This window comes from Eleginops maclovinus, chromosome 2, assembly GCF_036324505.1.
Source record: "Eleginops maclovinus isolate JMC-PN-2008 ecotype Puerto Natales chromosome 2, JC_Emac_rtc_rv5, whole genome shotgun sequence".
Lineage (NCBI taxonomy): Eukaryota > Metazoa > Chordata > Actinopteri > Perciformes > Eleginopidae > Eleginops > Eleginops maclovinus.
In genome coordinates, this window is record NC_086350.1 from 25,477,417 (window position 1) to 25,497,653 (window position 20,237).

Below are 20,237 nucleotides of genomic sequence, written 5' to 3' on the forward strand. Positions count from 1 at the left end.
TGAAGAGCTCGCATTGAAAGCAGTGTAAAGTGTGTCTTTCGCTTTCTATTCCCTGAACTGCCTTCTTTGCCTCACGTTTCTGATCAGTGGAATCTGAATCTTAAGACAAAGATTTGAAATAATACTGACAGTTCAAGTAGATCTATAAAACATTCAAAATATCTCCAGTTAAAGGGGCCCTATCATGCTCGCTTTCAGGTTCATATTTGTATTTAGTTCCTCCACAGGGACATGTCTCCATGCTTTAAGGTTCAAAAAGCTCTTTATTTTTCTCATACTGCCTGTGCTGCAGCACCTCTTTTCACCCTCTGTCTGAAACCAGACCATCAGACCCATCAAGTACAATGTACTGAAGCGCTAGCCAATCGAAGCTCAAGTGCTACACAGTGATGTCATAATGTTACAGAAGTAAACAAAGGAGTCCAATGGGGCGTTTCAGGCAGGGGAGGGGGAGAGAAACTACCTCTGGAGGGAAAACAGGGATTTTAGCATTTGCAAACCATTTACATCCACAAACACCTATAGAACACACTACAGGAGAGGGAGCCCCCCAAAAGCACAATAGGGCCCTTTTAACTGTTTCTGCTATTGACATTATGAATGACATAGTACATAATCTAAATATCTAAACTAATGTCAGATAGCTCAGATATCTAAAACCCATAGTTCTCCAAATCCTGTAAATGTTCTCCTTCTCTTGTTCCAGCTGCTTTTTCACAACCAATCCCATTCTGGCATCTCTCAGCCTTGGCACCAATCAGATTTGACACAGAAAGTTGTTCCACCATTACCTAAATGACAGAGGCCAGGGGGGATAAATGAAGGGAAAGAATGGAAAGGAAGGAGGGAAAGCATCTGTGATTCCACTCTCCTCTTCGCTTCACTTCATTCTGAGACACTTAGGGACCCCTGACAAACAGTCACACACACACACACACACACACACACACACACACACACACGCTCTACTGCCAGCGTAATAACAAACGCCTTCAATTTAACCAGCCAAGCAAAACAAATTAGGAGCACGGACACAAAGACACATACACACACACACACAAGCTGCTGACACAATAGAGCATTGTTTTTTTTTTATTGTCAACGGTGGCTAAGTGATTGGCTGGCATGCTCCATTCAAATGGAATACATTCACATAACATAGCCCAGCAGACGGACGCACTCTAACACACTGTTGTGTTTTCGCAGAATAAGGCTCTATTGTTTTAGAATCGTGGGAATCAACATGGCGGCTGGTCAGTTAGAGTTCCACTCTGCTAGCAGAGAGGTCAGTCTTATTTGTTCTCAAGCTGATACTCTCCATGCTGCATCCCTACATGACTCACCAAAGACAAAGGTGATGGAGGCTAGAAGCAGCAGTTTGTGTGTCCGCGGCTAGGGCTGGGTATAAATAGAATGTAAGGAATCTGACTGTCTAACCTGCTCATCAATCCTTTTGAGCTTTAGTTTTTTAACATTTGTAAAACCTCTTTTCGTCTGAAATCAGTTACGTTCTAGTCCTGTCCCGGGGCTAGTTTTCACTTAAGTACCAGTTTACTTTCCCACCTAAAAGAGCCCGAAAAGGGCAACACCATGACGTCACCATTTCTGGTACAAAGCCAGATTGAATTGCACAAACTTTACAATTTTCTCCAGAGTGGCGGCTCATAGTATGCTACTATAGTATCCTCACTGATGTATATTTTTTCAGTTTAAGCTAACACGTAAATAAAGGGTTGTATAATGTGTATTACATTGATGATGTTAGCCTAGTTACTGTAGCCAGCCACTAATCAATAACAAGATTCAGAGCCATAAAACTTTAATGGAAGAATTTGCTCACACATTATATAAAACTCATAATGAATTATTCCCAATAAATGCTTTGAATCAGTAAGTACTTGTTGCTATCATTGTGGCTTTAGCATATTGATAGACTGACACCTGACACGTGTTATAAAAAGCCAAACACACCTCATACCACTTAAGCAGTCAAAAGTATGCTGAATAATACAAAATGTGACACATAATGTTGCACAAATGTGTATATCTCACCTGCCTTTGTTTTCAACATTTGTGAGTTATAACTCCATTGACAAATAACCATATCCTTATTAACTGCACAAATGAATGATTAAAGCTGTAAGCAGTGCCCTCTCACAGGGGCTACCAGTGGCTGAACAAAATAGGACCCCTACCTGGTTTGCATGTCTTTCCATCTGGTTTAAGCTGGACCCCAGTGGGGCAGGCACAGCTGTAGAAAGGCTGCACTGGAGAGAGCAGGCAGAGATGACTACAGCCTCCATTACTGTCACTGCAGGGAGTCAGGACTGCAGTCACACCATCAGAGAAGGAGCAGGAGACAAGGGAAGGAGAACACATGGTTAGCTCATGTGACTGTGTCATTATTCATCAATCATCACAGAACAATGATTCCACTTTAATGTAAATGTTGGATGGTATATTGATCTTATTTTACAGTCCACTCACTGTTGGGCTGTCGGTAGGCCTCCAGGACCTGGATGTCCATAGGAGAATAGATCCCGCTGAGGATCTCTCTGGTTTTGTCTCCATGGTGCTTGTTGCAGGCGTGGATGGAGCGGGTCTGCCAGTCGGTCCAGTATAAGGTCTCTTCAGACAGCGTCAGAGCGAAAGGGTGGGTAAGGGTGCCCTCCACCACAGTTTCACTGCAGGACCAAAGGAACAGAGGAAGGTTAGTGTTGTGTGTGGAAAACGCTACATGTCTGCAGAAGGGAAGTCTTGTATACCTTATTATATTATGTGTTCAATAAATCAGATGCTTGGACAAAAAAACAACAACTTATTTTTTCAGGATGGTAAGTGTGTCCAAATGCTTCAGTCAGTTCCAATAAAGTACTAGCCAAGTTCATCATTTGTATTCACTCGCATCATCAGTTGCCATCTGATTTAGCAGCTTTTGGAGCTGGTGCTATAGAAATGGCAACAATGGGCTGGGTTTCTTGTTAGAACATTAATTATTTCACTCTTGCTGGCTTCACCAATGGTGTTACCCATTATGTGTAGTTACACACAATTTGTTCCATTGATTGTAAAATGTTTTACTTTTACAAAATCAACATGTGCCATCAATTGTAATAAGACTGTACTTTTTCTCATTCTTGATTGGATCTGGAATTGTTTTCAGTCAACAAAGGGCCTAAACCTATTCCTCAAACACACAGATGCTCGCTCACCAAAGGTTTTCCAGACCAGAGGCAGTAACCAGCTTAAGCTTAACACAAACAGCCTTTGACACTTCGGTTAGCTGTACGACAACGCCATAATATCATGATCAAACCAATACCCAGCCTCAACACAAGATTAGCCTCAGCACTCAACCCACCTCGGGCTGGGCATTGTTTTAAAAAAGTCTAAAGTTGCGAAACAGAAATTATGCTTACTTCAATACCCTAAATTAACTTAACCAAAGGTAAGAAAACACAAGCAGCCTTCACACAAAAACAATATGACAGCTTTTCAGAACTATTGTTGGCTTTGTTCTGGATTAGATAAATGTTTAAAGCCCAAGCTTCGACTCCTTTATGATGGCCCATTAAACAACTTAAGAAGTGAGTTTCCTGATCAGCAGTCTAGCTCAAGAAAGGGTAAAAGGTGTCCGTCATTTAAATGAAAAGAGCTGTTGGCATATCATCTTGGAATCAGGAAGAATTGGTATGTTTTTTTCGTGTCTGGCGAGCTGAAATGTGTTCATTACCATCTGCTCATTAGATTATTAGATTTCTTCTGTATGAGTGAAAGTATAGAGGAGGCAGTGGAGGAAAGGTCGGAGAACCTAAGGATTCTCCCCTGGGACCCAGATTATCTACAGCACATTCCTGCAATGTGGACGGCAGCTTTTTGTATTACTTTTATTAATAACACATTTATAATATCATGCTGCCTGGTGAAGGTATGCCCCCTCTTGATTCTTTGGACCAAACGACTAAAAAGAGCATGAATTCTAGAGAAGTGTTGGAGCAAGTCACAGATCTGATCAGAAGAGAGTGCCTCTTTTCCTCAAACACACGATAGAATCACTTACAGGAAAATGCACTCACACAAACGCAGTTAGGCACCGGATCAAAGGAGTATTGTATTTAGAATATCAACACACTAGAAACTGGCTTTCATCAATCATCATTTGAGCCCTGTGTGTGTGCGTGTGTGCTGTTAAAGCAGAGGAAGCTGCCAGCAGTGGTTAAAGGAAAAAAAGAAGGAGCAAATTTAAACATCTCCAGATTTCAAAGCTCTGTTCAGCTTTTGGTGTTTGTGCACGTGTTGGTGTTTGCATATTAATTGGAAAAATGGCAAATTAGTTTCATTTTAAAGCGGTGAGGTTCTTCTGTGATGCCTGAGCTGCATGTGCACAGGTCTCTTACGTGACTCTGTGAGCAGCTTCTGTCCAAGAATATCAGATCTTCCTAATGTACTTGAACACATCTTGGCTGAACAATGTGCCATGGTTACATAAAAACACTGCTTTTCGCAAAATCGAGTAATAAGAGGGAGAATTAATGTGCTGCTGTCACAGGAATAAGCCGCTGGCTGAGCATACCATATTACTTTAACAGCGCAAAGCATTTTCACTTAAGTTTGGTTTGGATTTCAGCTGAACATATTAGCTACAGGTAGAAAAAAAACGCTAGCTAGGATGTTTCTAAGAAGGCAGAGGCTGCTTTTTTTTACAGTGTGTGTTGCCGACTTAAATAATAAGAGGGGGAATAAAACATAAAGTGTAGAAACGTACTGCTTTAAAGAGGCCTTATTATGCTATTTGGGGTTTCCTCTTTTCTGTAGTGTTTTCTTTAGGTTTCTGTGCATGTAAATGGTCTGTATAGACTTAAATCCCTGTGTTCGCTCCAGAGGGAGTTTCTCTCCCCCCGTGCCTGAAACACCTACACTGGACTCCTGTGTTACTTCCATAGTATAGTGACATCACTATGTAACACTTGGACTTCAATGGCTAGCATTCCGACACATTGTACGTGATAGGCTATGGGGCGGGACATCTCAGAGGGGTTGACCAATCACAACAGAGTCGGCTAGCTAACCAATCAGAGCAGACTGGGCTCTGGTCTCAGACAGAGGGTGCAGTATGAGAAAAATAAAGAGCTTTTTGAACATTAAAGCATGGAGACATGTGACAGCAGATGAACAAAGTACAAATATGAACCTGGAAATGAGCAGAATAGGGCCCCTTTAATACTATTTTTGGGAACTTGGTTGACGGCCAACAATTAAAAACTGTAAAAAAGACAGCTGGAGAAAAGCAAACAAAAGTCCTGCTAGTGGTAGTATATAAGACAGTGTGATCAGCTTTTACAGTTTTTAAGCAAAATAAGAATTGGCTCTGCCTTGTGCCCCTTTATGGCGCCCCTTTACTTTATTCTAGTAATAGAACACCTCAGTCAAATATCTCAACCAACTGAAAGTCATTTCCACCTAAAAGTCACAACGCCAATGTGACTAGGGTGAAGCTGAAACATTGTGAAACACATAAGATGATAAGATAAGATATGAAGAAAGAAGTCCAATAAAGGAAAGAAGGAAAGATTGCGCTGTGAGAGGGACGCTCAGGGAGTGTGTGTTTCTGTGTGTGTGTTTTGACTGGGGCCTCCATACCACAGCTCTGTTTGTGTTGGACAACTCTCTCACTCCCTCTCTATTTTCTTTCATTCTGTCAGTACAGATTTTTTTCTCTTCCCCTCCTCCCTTTCTCTGTTGGAAAGAAGTTAAATAGGGTGAAAGCCTTTTTTGCTGAACCCTGCTAAAGTTTCAATAGTGGATCTTGAAAAAGTATTATTAAACTGTAACACCTCGAGGTCATTTTATTTCCATCTTAATCCAAAAGGCGATGTAAGTCTGTCCGTTAATAGTAGCTGTCAATCGAGAGCCATAGTTACAGGTTTATCTTTAGTCATGTGCCAAGACTGGACCTCAGGTGAGATGGTGGTGGAAAATGGTGTTGGGGTATCCCCCCCACAGCAAAAGCTGACCATGAGAGGTCAAACAGAAAGCCATCCAAAGTTAAAGATTAAATTAAGTGCTCTAAATGTCATCGACACAGCTCCACTTGTGAAATCTCTGTATTTTCCTCTATTTTGCCCCCCTGGTTTGTCCCCGGGTCAACAGTACAGCAAACACAATGACAGTTACATGCTCTTACATAGTGTCCAGATAGTTCCTTTTTTGGCAGGGCGCTGGACAGAGTCTCCTGCCAGCAATTCATAATACAAAAAAATGCTTCTGAATATTTCCCCCCATTTTTCTGTTGAATTTCATTATTTGTTTTGTGGGCGCTATGTAGACACAAGCCCTTGTTCGTCTTCAAATAAAAAACGTTATACCTTTCCATTTGGGGCACCCATATACCTCCTGAGCCACAGCCGGCCCTCAAAATAGGTTTAGGATACCTTGAGTTTAAAATATTGGAGGAAATTAATTATAATCCTACCAATGAAAAATAATTTAGGTAAGGATTCAAACGCCACGGCAGGTTTCCAGGGAAAAAATGTCTCCTCCCAATGTACCAGTCCCCTTTTTGTATGCAGTCCACTCTGGGACTTGAACTGGCAACCCTCTGGTTCCAAGACCAAGACCCCCCACACACACACACACACACACAGAGGGCTTACCGTGCTGATCCGTCCAGGTTCGCTCTGTGAATGAAGCTGAGTTTGGCGTCTGCCCAGTACAGCTTCTGTTCCACCAGGTCTATGGTCAGACCGTTGGGCCAGTATATCTCAGTCACCACAATAACCTTCCTGTTGGAGACAGAGGACATGAAAAGGTCAGTCCACTGCTGCTTTCATTTTGGGATGTTCTTGTAGAATTGTTTCTATAAATCTGGCTGCACTGGGGATACTCTACTTTAAACGTATTACTGTGAGTCCAGTTGGCTTGGTTCAGGGTTTTAAAAAGGTACATTACCTGTTGCTGCCGTCCATTCCAGCACGCTCTATCCTTGGCTCCTCTCCCCAGTCTGTCCAGTACATATAGCTGGAGGAAAACAAAGAAATATGTTAAAAAACAAACTGGAACTTGAGTTTACTGGTGGATGTCCGATACTGATCAGTGATCACTGGACAGCTCCTCACTATACTGCCTATAAAGCAAGCTGACTTCCTCTCCTTCTGCTCCTCACAGCCATATTAAACCATTCTGATGTAAAAGAGTAAGGCTTACACAGTTAAAGCCCAATATGCCTGGGTGATGCTGAATGGACATTGGTTTTGAATTGGTGTTTTCTTTCTTTTTTCAAGGTTTCCATTGTTTTACTCTCCATTTCCGTTTCTGTTAAATATCATCTTGACTCATTTTATTTCCAGGCCTTGTTTGGGGAAGATTTATTTGCTAAAATATGTTAACATCGCCAATAAGTAAAATAAGGCATTTTAAGAAATTATGCTAAATGCATTTCATAAGAAAAATACCAAAAGAGTTTTTGCTTTTATTTGATCTTTTTTTATTGTTTTATTTATTTATCTTGTGTCTTGCCTTTGCCTGTTTTTCTCATTTTTGATTTAAGTTTGTGTCGTGTCTTGTAACTATGTTAATGAAAAAAATGAAAAATTCATAAATACATTTTTTTCAAAAGATATAAATAGAAATAAGTTCTATTCCATCACTCTTATCTACAGTTCAGTAACATGACATACATGGCTCTGCTCTGGTTGAGTTTAAAGTGAAAGCCCAATAAAATAGCCTATAACACAACCAATACTTATTGGTTTGAACTTATTTATGAGTTATATGTGTGTACCTACAGTTTCAGAATGAATGTGATCTGCATTCTTTTGGCCGGCAATGTGGACACGACAATTACAGAGCAGGAAACCAGAGAAAGGGTAGGAGGAAGAGAAGGAGAAGAAGTGTCTTCTTGTATTTGAGTGATTCATTCGTGTGCTTGTATTTGTCACTGCAATGTTTACAATGAAAAAAGTGAATTACACTCTTTTGAACTTAACATTTTCAACTTTAGCTGAATTTACCACATTTAAATTGAACACATTTTATACTCATTTGAAGACAACTAAAATAACTGACCAAAGAACCGCCTCACTGCACTTCAGCTCATTTAATGTAAGTGTTTCTGACCTGGCTTTACTGTATTATATCATCGTTGCCACTGTTCATGTTCATGTTCACCTTTTTGCAGATGATTTTTTTTTAAAAGTCAATTTATTGAACATGTTAACAAAGATATATATATATATATATATATATATATATACACTTTTTAGTATTAATAATTAAGTTAATGTCAAAAGGGGCAAGAACAAGCATAAAAACGTTTCTAGTCCTACCCCCTCTAACATTGCTAATCGAATTCATCCAGAGTTCAGTAAATGGTCGTCAGCGGTCGTGATATTTGCCTCGTTTTTAAAAAATAAACAAAATTCATCTCTTTGTACAAATCAAAAATAATAACATAATATTTATAATTATAACAGTCAAATAATCTTTACTTTGTAAACCCCAAAAAAAGATCATAAAAAACGTCAAAGACAAAAAAGAACCTTGAAATCATGAGTCCTGCGCATAACCATTTATCGTTATTTGAGTTTAAATAACGTTGCGCAGTATTTCAGCTCATCATTAGTTGTTCCACAGATGAACATCTTTTTTTGAAAATGCAGTTTCCTCTCAGCATGTGTTTGTTTTCTCTCAGTGTGAACATTCCCCGAATACTATGAGGCAGTTGTTGATTTGCAGCTTTGAACATAATTTGAATAGTTTTAAAGTCGACCAGGTCTTTTTTAGTACTGTTAGATTGATAAATAATCGATTTGTTGGTTCTATGTTTGTACTTTTATGTATAATTTTGCAAGATAAAGTTTGGATGTGTATTTGTTTTATATGTGTTCCCCCAAACCTCCACACAGTACATCATGTGTGGGAGTATGAAGGAGCAGTACAGCATACACAAGGAAGCTTGATTTATTAGGTCTTTGGCTTCATAATTGCTATTGATTTGGATAATTTGGCTTTGATGTAACTTATTTGTGGCCAAATTATCCAAATCAATTATGAATTATTATCAATGATTCAATTTCATATAGCACTGACCTATTTTCTACATCTAATATAAGCTTGTTAAACTAACTGTATGCTATTTTCAAGCTTACCAAAAGTCATATCCAAATTGGTCAGGGCTGTCAAAGTTACTTTCCAAACACAGACACACCCAGTGGTTATCGTAATCTATAGACATGTAAGTTATGGAGTCCCAATGCTACTCGAGCTGACATGGTATTCAGTCTGTTTACAATGTGATGGATTTATGAAGCTTGAGTAATACAGGAAAAAAGACAGTGTTTAATTGTAGTTTGGGAAAGTATTTAGTACATCAGGTCTGTGGACTTATTGAACCTCTGGTTTCAGTTCAGAGTTGTGGTTGGAGACTACTGTACCCCCAAACCAACATGCAAAGTATGTTCAAACACAATCATAAGTCACTCTGCTGTACTGTATCCTAACAGGACTCAATAAACCCACAACAGTAAATCTACTGTCTGAGGAGCCCTGATCCAACGAGTAGCGTGTAAGAGAGAAGGGAGGTCAGTGAGAGGGGAAACCATGGAGACAGGACACTCTGCAGAACAGGCCGTCTCTTCAAACATCGGCTTTATTCATTCTTATATCTCACTGTTAGTGCACCCTGCGCCTCCAGCTCATGTACGCTACACTACCTGGGATATAAACTGTATTGCTAATATATTTTAAGACTTTTATTTATAGACTAAGAGTATTTTTTCTCTGATAGTCTCTTAAAAACATACAATAGCTGATAAAGAAAGTGACTTTTCCTTTAATAAACAATCTAAAGGACACTTTTAAGACACCTCATTAAGCTTTTGTCTTTATCCTTACGTCAACTGGAGTTTGTCACGGTCAGAAGTGTTCACTCTTCCTGGAAATACTCTGGACAACAAAATCTGGCCCTTCCTTGATTTTGCCGGCCCTTACCCTAAGAAGACCCTAAATCTCGTCATTCTTGCTCTCTCAGTACCTTCTGTTTCTTTGGCCAAAGTAAATGTGAAACCTAATATTTCCCCTGTAATCTTTAATATCTTTATAACCACAAGTAAAAGGTGTTACCGTTGAGCGGGGTTCAGAGCGATTGCCCTGGGCTGGTCCAAGTCCATCCAGAACAGGACCTTCCTGGAGGTGCCGTCCAGGTTGGCCACTTCGATACGATTGGTCTCCGAGTCTGTCCAGTAGAGCTTTCTACCCAACCAGTCACAGGCCAGCCCATCAGGACTGTCCAACCCCGACACTACCACAGTCTGCCCAGTTCCCAGTGCCTCTTTGAGGGCTGCGACCATAGAACATACACAGTGTGAGATGGTAACAGGAGTAGGGAAGCATTCTTTATCACAGCCACAGAATAAGGGCTTAATAAACACTCAGGAAATAGTATGCAGTCTTACAGTTTGATGACTGATTCCAGTGTGTCTGTTTGATAGCCTCTTCACTGACATCCGTCCAAAATATCAGGCCATCAGAATACAGGAAGTCCACTGCTGCTGCGTCCTCGAGGTCACTTACAACGATGGCCGACTCGCCCCGCACGCCCTCGGCATCGACCAGTCGCACGTCACGCCGGTTGGCAAACAGGAGGAGAGGTGAGCCTGAAAGAGAGATTTAAAAAAAGGATTAAGTAACACATTGGCTTAAAGTCATTAATATATAAACATTTTCTTAACCCCAAAGTATGCGTTTTAAATTCTCATCCAGAGGGCTTTTGAATTTTTGTGTGGGGGCCATTCATGGAACACTGTGGAATTCCCCAGTGGCTGAAAGGAATGACACTTGGTGCCCTGCTTGATAAAAGATAAGCTATTTAAAGACCTTTTTATCACACACTTTACAGTTTCTAAAACTGTCCCAACCTTAACTTAATTCTTATGAGGATGGCAAAGCTAAACAATTAATTATTTGTCTTGTGTTTAATGTGTTTCCTTTACTGACATCAGGGGCAAATGAATGATTGGTTTGCTATATTGGAATTTGTCAGCTTGTCATGTATGTTACATTCCTAAGGCTGCATCTCACAAACAAACATGGCAGTGTGGGTGGTACTATGCATCCAGCAACGGTGCAGGGAACCAGCATTTCCATTTCCACTGAAGCACCTTCAGACAGCACAGTGTGTTCTGCTGACCCTCATGCTGTTGGTGTTGTAGCAACAGTGAAAGAACAGACAAAGTTGGACGGTACATCCCCAGAACAAAGCTCAACAACATAAAACCTCTAACATGTTTGCCATCTGGCAACAATCAGCAGCGAAAAGAGAAAAATACATTTTGTAAGCACAAACAAGTTTTACAATAATATTTCTGTTCTAGAAATGCTTCGTAAACTTTAAAAAAAACAAAGTTGGACGACACGTATGGGAAATGTTAACGTCTACTAATCAACATGGCAGGAAAGCAAAAATGTGTACCCCGACATAATGCCTGCAAAGTATGTATATGTCAGGGCCCAGATTCCATTACTGAGTGAGTGTGTGTGTGTGTGTGTGTGTGTGTGTGTGTGTGTGTGTGTGTGTGTGTGTGTGTGTGTGTGTGTGTGTGTGTGTGTGTGTGTGTGTGTGTGTGTGTGTGTGTGTTGTAGTAGCTGTCACACAGAGCAGGGCCTCTGGGGAGGCTTGTGGTTTTGGCCTGGCAGGGTGGCAGAGCTGCTGCGCTGTGGTTTGGCACAACATGTCTACTGTAATCCCTCAGCATTAAGACACACCGCCCCTGTCACTGTGATGCTGCCCTAAAACAACACCAGGTCATTAAAACATAACACTGGGTTGAATTAATGAATCACTGATTGAACAATAAAAGAGGGGTTATGCAGTGTATATGTGATGAACGGGAGAAGGAGAGGAAGGTTTTGTTGACTGGGCCGGTCATCGGCTTCAAACCGGACAGTTCTGGAGTTTTGAGGAAGAAGAGGAAACTGAATAAACTGTAATGCATTATGGATAATTCAAACTATCATCAGCTACTGGACAAACAGCAGAGCTCTTCTTCTAACACTGATTCAGCTCCACTGTTACAGGGACCCATGCAGACAATATGTCCTGCCAACAGCTATAACCCTCCACAGTTTTTTATATAACCAGATTCCACTCTCTTATACCTTTTGTAAGACCCGAAACTTTTATATATGCTGTACTCACTTTACCTCATTGAATTTAAATTGTCAATGTAATTTCTTTCCTTTCAGCTCATTACATTTTTTCAGGAATTCTGTTACTCCCTTCAGTAGAGTTCCTCACTACTGAAAAACATATTGTCCATTAGTTGACAGAAAGAACATGTCTTGGGTATTGTAAAAAAGTTGTTTTAAAATAGTAGTCTTACACATTTCAAACAAAATATATTTTTTAAAAACACATTGATGTTACTGGCACTTAAATGTAAAAAACTGCAGGTTTTCTAGGTCTTACTTGCTGTACTGTATATTTTGGGTTTTGTTCGTACAAAATATACATTTAATTAAGCTACCCTGTGCTCGAGGACATGGTGATAGGCATTTTTCAGTTCAGTGTTAAAGAAAAAACAATTCATCAAGAAAATGATCAGATAAATCAAGTAAGTGTGCCATCAAACATGAGGGACACTTATCTTACTTACAGACACCATGGAGGTAAGATCCACCTACTAAACCAACACAATTGCAGCACAATCACGCAGCTACACAAAACAAATGAACATCCTGATCTATGAACAGAGCAACAGTCCATAAGAACTGACAGATCAAAATGAATGTCAGAAAATCAGAGAGGGGGCAGTCCACACACTGGGGGGCCCTTAAGGTCACCTCTGGCCTAACAGAGACGCTCCACTGAGGATTAGTGCTGGCTTGCCTCCTTGGGCCAGCTGGGGTTTCCTGGTGACAGAGAGGAAAAGCCCAGACTGCTGGATCCAAACATTGCACTCATGGAATACATACACATGTTTGTCCCCACAAACAGAAAGGATCAGATATCAGACCCTTCAGGACATGACCTCCCACTGCAAATGTGCGGGGGATTTACATGTTTGTCTTTACGTCGATTTTCTGTGTAAGAAACCCTGTGACTGGCCTTTTAACTTCCTGCTCATTATTAAAGTAATTACTACATCTGATTATTATTTGAACCAACATTGGTTGTTAAATAGATATAATAAATAGAAAATACGCAAAACATTTCAGCTAAACCAACTAACAGCAATTAAATGTTGTGAAATATAAATGTGAGTAAAAACAAATGACTTCACTGCACCTGGCACTGTGTGATGTATGTGTGTGTGTGAGTGCGTGTGTGTGTTTGTGTGTGAGCACATGGGTGCAACACAACACAAAAGAAGAGACCAAAAAACTACATTTGAGTATGTCAATGGGATTAACAATCGAAGTACGAGGGGGGAGACGTGCCTACAGCCTCTGTGTGTGTGTGTGTGTGTGTGTGTGTGTGTGTGTGTGTGTGTGTGTGTGTGCGTGCGTGCGTGCGTGCGTGTGCGCGCGTGTTTGGGGGGAGGAGGTCATAGCCTACTGAGGTGGCAGCTTGAAAAGAAGAAGGGTCCCAAAAGAACTTTCTAAAGCGTAGGCAATGCACTGCTGCACCCCTTTCTGTGCACACACTCACACACTCACACACACACACACACACACACACACACACACACACACACACACACACACACACACACACACACACACACACACACACCAATTCTCCTGCTTTGTTCTGCTTGGAGTAAGCCAACAGGTTCCCTCACTTTACATCTTATCAGAGTCCATCTTAACAGAACCCCATGTGTGCGTGCGTGCGTGTGTGTGTGTGTATGGTTGCAAGGAAGGAAGAGATTTTCTTCACACCTCCCCAGTTGGGACAAGAAAAATGTGTTGGACGGGCGCAGGGAGCATATTTATGCAGCCTGTGCCCGTCCAACTGTGTGTGTGTGTGTGTGTGTGGAGGGGGGGGGACCCTAGAGAAATCAAGGTAGATTGCCACAGACTTCCTCTCTCTTTCCACCTCTGCTTCCCCAGTCCCATTTCTCCCTCTCTCCTCTCCGTCTCCCTTTGTCCTGCCTCTCTCCTTCTCCCTCCCTTCCCTCGGCATATTTTAATGTCATACCTGTCTTTTTCTTCTCTTTCTATCGGGTTTGTTTGAAAGCTAAAGAGCAGAGACGCTACTGGAGGTTCACACCACAGTAACACCAACAGGAAAACATATTCATTTTTTTCTTACTCCTTTTTCTCTTCACTCAGTCACCAAATCTCTCCTCCTCACCTTCAGCCACTCAAATTTGCACAATTACGCTTCCTGCCACGAGCTTACCAACAAAATGTTTAAGCATCTTATTTATCTGTAGGTATTAAATCTCAATATTCATGCAACAGGATTTCTCCCAATTTTAGACCGTAATTTATGAGCAAATGAGTGGTAAAACAGAAGCAGAGGTTGTTTCACAAGAAGTATTACTACATTTCCTGATGAGTAAAAAAGCAAAATGGGTAGAAAGTGCTAAGAGCTGCTCTGTTCTCAGTCGACCTCCGTCAGGTCTCGCCCTGTTTTGTTGAGTGTCGAGTGTGCCTCCATCCAGACAAAAGAACAGCCTCAGTGTATGAAGCCTGAATGCACTGAATGCAGCGGTCCATATAGTGCTGGCTAAAGGAGCAGAGTGTGGAAATCACCGATTGGCTGTTCCCAGCAGTGAGAGAGAGAATACTCAGGTTGGCTGCGCTAAGAGTTCTTTTGCGTGGCCCACCCAAATAGAAGATCCCCCAGCCAAAAAGTGGAAATGGCAATCAACCAATACTTTTTTAGTAATAACAAAATAGCTATGTCTGAACGTATCGCTGCTCTTTGTCTGCTTTAGAGAAAAAAAGAGCAGCTTTTATCCGTAACTGCTTTTTATTTTATAAAGAGTTTCGTTTAGGTGTTGTTATAATTTAGTAATGGTAACGAGCATTCAGCTGACCTGTCTCTTTGAAGCATGAGCATACAGAGGCACCGTCAACACCGTCAACCAAGTGAAGTCATGTTCAGGATGTTGCTCGAAAGGAGATAAAGTAGTGAGTAAGATACGGTAAATTACATGTTTGCACAAGGGCAGAGTGTTCGTTATTCCATCATCTATTTGTATCATTACTGGCTGCCACTTCCTGACCTCAGACTGTTACACCGTAGTTAAAAAGACAATCAATTGTTTGTGCAATATACACTTTTTCTACCATTTATTAAAATGTTTTAATGGCTGATAATTCAACAGTGTAGCACCTTTCTTTGTATTGCTACTTCTAACCATGAATGTCTACTTGTACCTATGTGTTTAATATGTAAGTGTACTAATTCTATTTTTGCTTGTGTATCTGCACTGTTCCCTTTTCTAAATCACTGTCATTTCCACACTGTGGGACTAAAAGAGGATTATTGATTTCTAAAAAGCTTTTTCCCAAGCAATTCATGTTTTTAAACTATATTTTCCAAGTAAAACAATGTAAGACTTAACCATGGTAAAGACACCATTTATTTTAAGACTAAGGAATGTGTGATGGACATTTATTACAATGTTATGGCATATTATAAACTACAACAGCCTATAGTTACTCACTTTTTTAGTGTCAAAATATATGATGTATGTTGAGACATTTGTTTTTTAAAGAATACATTTGCTGTTCGGCAGGGCAGTGGCCTTTTACACAGGATTACAAGTTTAAAAAAAACAGCTTTGATTATAAATGTGGCTCCCACAATTTGTTAATCAAGAAATGTAGGCAGTATCTTACTGAGAGTATAAGATTTCTGTTGGGGAAAAAAACAGCCTATTATTTTCATTGTTGATTATTTTCTCTATTAATGATTATTTCTCCTGTCTGTAAATTGGTGAAAACTGTCAGAGTTTTATAAAACCCAAGATAATGTCCTCTGATATATGCCAGTCCCTCCTCACCAGCGGTGGAATGTAACTACATTTACTCAACTAGTGACCTAAGTATTATTTTGACACTTTTATACTTAACTTGAGTATTTCCATTTCATGTTACTGTGTACTTCTACTCCACTACATTCAAATATAGACAAAATGTTACACTTTTTACTTCTTACTTTAATAAACCATCATAGTTAATAGTTACTTTTAACTTTCAAACATGATAGAACTACTTTATCAACTTTTAACTTTTAATAAATGACTTCTTATGCGTGAGTGGTTTTCCTTCCATTTCCAATTTCTTCATCAGTGTCAAATTATATGGAAATTATATTTAAGATTGTTTGCATTACCAGTGTAATGTAAAGTGATTTAATATTGGTGCCAATACTGTTCCTGATTTTCAAAAGGGATCCACCCAAACACAGGCACACACGCTCGCTCACACACACTCCTGTGAAGTTTGTCTTGCAGTGTACTGACACTTCTTTGGTATTTTTGGCCAGTGGGTGTTAAGTGTGTGTACATGTGGTCACCGCAGTGCCAAACGCAGGACTTCACTTCAACTGATTCATACGCAGGTCAGTTTTCTGTGCCCTGTTTGAGTCAAACTTGAGCATCAACTGATTTGACAGACAAACATTTTAATTACCATGTTCCCAATGATCAAAAAGAGCTATCAGGCTTTGCTGCCTGTTGTCATGGCAATATAGTAGAAGTACAAACCCAGAAAAAAGGTTTTTGATATGCCCCAACCCGATTTAGAACAAAGCCAAACATGTTTTCTCATTACTTTATAATGCCCACTTTCTGAAATGGATGGTTGTATAAACATATGCAAATGCAAAATGAGTTGTTCTTCTCTTCTTCTAAAACCACAATATAGTGAACATGTAGGCTTATCCAGAGCCTGCCTGATCGCATGTACAGTATCTCTGGAAATAATGATTAAAAAGTCACCAAATCCGGACAAGATGTCAACAGGCAGGCATTGCATACACACACTGTGATCATTCTATCTATAGATACATGTGAGACACCGTGTCCCTGGAGAAGACTACATTTTCAGCTCTGGGGAGGATCCAAACATCAACAAAAAAAAAATGTTGCGCTGACACATTTTGTACAACAATCTATTTAAAAGAACTTGGCCTATTAAATGAAAATGATGTGAGGTGCTTTGTAGGTAGGGCCATCTCCTTTTTTAGGGGCCTTGGTCCCTGTGCTTTTACAGTAAAGCCTGTTTAATGTGTGTTTGGGGGTTGCTGAAACTAGCTTGATGTCCTCCTAGATCCAGTCTTTACACCTGTTTACATTGTTTAAATAATGTTGTGGTCCTGTTTGTGAGATTTACTTGTTGTTGCACATAATGCAGATACACATTTGTGGTTTGTGATATTACTCTATTTAAATAAAACTTGACTTGATTCAAAGTTCATCAGGGTCATGTTGTTTTGAAGAGGGGATGGAGGTTGAACAGAGTTCACCAGTACTGTAGCCTATACTGGTTATGATGCTTTGTAAATCATTGATAACTGATAACGTTTTAAAGCAAATTATATAAACAAAAATATCCTTGAAATAAAAGTAAAAGCAGCAATCTAAATAAACCACTCAAAGGGAATATCTGTTTAAAAAGAGATAAAGGGAGAGGATTAATAAACTGAGCAGCTTTCAGCACCACGCAGTTTTCCAATATGTCTGTAAAAAAAACTCATCTAATGGCAAAGGGTATAACAAGGAGAAAGAACATTTCCAATTTCCTTTTGAAAATGAGAACCCATCACCCAGGCACTTGGTGATCCCTGACAGAACGAGATGTGTGAATTGATTATGTCCAAGAGTGTTTCTATAAAAATGTCTTCATGTGTGTGTGGGTGCTACAGCAGCTCACTGGCACAGACACATTTCCTTTGTTCTTTCTTCATACTTTACATACACCATGATTAACAAGGTCGCACCATTGGGTAAACCTACATTTTTGGGGATATTAAGTTAGTGTTAGGGTTTTTTTTATGTGTTATGTTTTTGTATAATACATGTACTCTTTCCAGTAGTTATTATGGTAAATGCGTTCTGTTTAGTGTCTGGGTCTCTTTTCTAAAGCTTCATATAACTTACTGGGGTGTCCCACTTCACATATCTTCACTATGGCTTATGATTGCACTTGTATTTTTATAGTGTTTTTGAATAAATTAAATTGAATTGTATACTCATCCAGCTGACTCTATAAAATGCTTTGCATATAACATATATGAGAGGCGGTAAAACTGATGTGTCATCAAACTGCTGATGTGCACCATGATGAAGACTAGTTTCACACTGAAACAATGCTGACAGTTAACTGAGGGAATAGCATCGAAAGGGCAGACACACATTATGTGTTTTGTGGATAATGTAAGATTCTCCTCACCTGGATTTGAGGTTATTAGCTGCCTCTTTACAGGACACCATATTGTCCATCAGAGCGTAAAATATGAGACTTAAATGTAGCTAGGTGAATTTACTCAAGTACAATTTTGAGGGACTTGCTACTCTATACTAATACTACCCCCGACAATTGGTCAATTGTGCACCATTACTCCATTACCTTTACTCCGCTACATTTATTTAGTACCTTAAGTTACTTTGTTGATTTTGTTTAACGATGTGAACTATTACACGCTAGTTCACCTGCAGTAAACTCAGCAGCTACCCTGCAGTATACAAAGCCATTCAAACTAGCTGCACCTTTACCAGCTCTGAGAACACTTTAATGATCAATCATTATAAAACATATCAGAGACATTATTCTGAAATGGACCAATCAAACAATGACTACTTTTACTGTCGCTACTTTAAGTACATTTAGATGAGAGTACTTTCTACTTTACTGGAGGAACATTTTGAATGCAGGACTTTTACTTACCATTCCTACACTCTGGTACTTCTACTTTACTCAAGAACAAGATCTGAGCACTTCTACTTTACTCTAGAACAAGATCTGAGCACTTCTACTTTTACTCTAGTACAACATCTGAGTACTCTTTCTAAAGTAACTAAAGGTATTAAGTGAATGTAGTGGAGTTAAAGTACAAGATATACCACTGAATTGTAGTGAGGTCGAAGTACAAATGAACAAAAGATTTAAATACTCAAGTAAAGTATAAGTCCCTCAAAATTCTGATTCTAGCCTTAAAGACTTGATGTAATGCCTTGCATCCATAAGAGAGGAAGCTAAGCTCCGCCTCTGGCTGGACACTTTGAGATTAAATAGTAGGACCACAAACCCGTCAGTGGAGAAAGTAAGGCTTATAAAGACCCTGACCTAAAAGGGAGGACATATTTAGCGTGTCCAGCAGCCTTTTCTCTGCCAATAAGACATTCCGGCTTCTTTTTCACTATCAAAGCAGAAAGTCTGCGTGACACCCGACACCAAGCAGGAATGGCTGGAGCTGCCGAGGCCCGAGAAAATAGCCCAGGCTGCCTCCAAACTTCATTTCTGCTCCAATACATCAAGTGTGTATTACAAAGGTTGTACAAATCATGAGGAACACTTTAGTTACACCGTGGTTATCCTCCAGGGCGCCGCACACACCGACGCACAGTTTAGACACTTTCATTGTGTTGTTGTACCCTTGGGACATAAAAACCTCAACTTCCAGACAAGGAATCGGAGCGAGTTCGTCTCAATGTGGGGACCATTACAGGGAGCGGAGCGCACAGAGACAACTGATGGCTGCATGTTGGGGTTACTACTATGTTCTTATCATTTGTCCTTGTTCCCTAAGGATCCGTGTTGTGAACAAAAAGTCAACGTACCGTCAACCGCCGACAGCAGGCAGCTCCACAGCAGCAGCAGCAGCAGCGGCAGACCGCCCATTTCAAGTCCCCTTCGCGTTAAATCCATAACTCCCGCTCCATTTTCGGATATTTACTCCTTAATTAAGTTGTAAAGCTTGTGTTCACACATCGGCCGGTGTTCCTCTGTGGAAGCAGATACGTGTCTGGTCTGCATGCGTGTATGTGCGTGTGTGAGTGAGTGTGTGTGAGCTCCTCTCTGTCGACTATACTTTTTTTCCCCGTTTAATGCGCTCGCGCTACTTTATACTTTGGACTGTCGAGCTCGTGCACGAAGAGAAAAGGGCAGGCGGACGTGGTGTGACGTCATCCAACACGAGGCAGCCAGATTTATATTATTTCGCTAATTTGACTTTTGTGTTAATGTTATATCTGTGTATTTGATGAAAAATGAAGGCTGTTCTTTAGGTTAAAAAAAACCTTGCTCTGCAGTAAGAAACAGCTCTACAGATAATTGTTCAA

At 40.2% G+C, this 20,237-nt stretch overlaps 1 protein-coding gene across 1 annotated transcript in view; it reads right to left on the reverse strand.

Moving 5' to 3' along the window:
- The window catches only part of lrp5 (low density lipoprotein receptor-related protein 5), a 64,894-nt gene extending 44,918 nt beyond the window's left edge, over nt 1-19,976 (reverse strand). The window contains 7 exon segments of the mRNA XM_063903363.1: nt 2,196-2,327; nt 2,488-2,684; nt 6,654-6,782; nt 6,949-7,017; nt 10,120-10,336; nt 10,452-10,652; nt 19,737-19,976. Coding sequence (XP_063759433.1) covers nt 2,196-2,327; nt 2,488-2,684; nt 6,654-6,782; nt 6,949-7,017; nt 10,120-10,336; nt 10,452-10,652; nt 19,737-19,824 — 1,033 coding nt within the window. The 5' untranslated portion in view covers nt 19,825-19,976.
- Between the last annotated feature and the right edge of the window lie 261 nt (nt 19,977-20,237).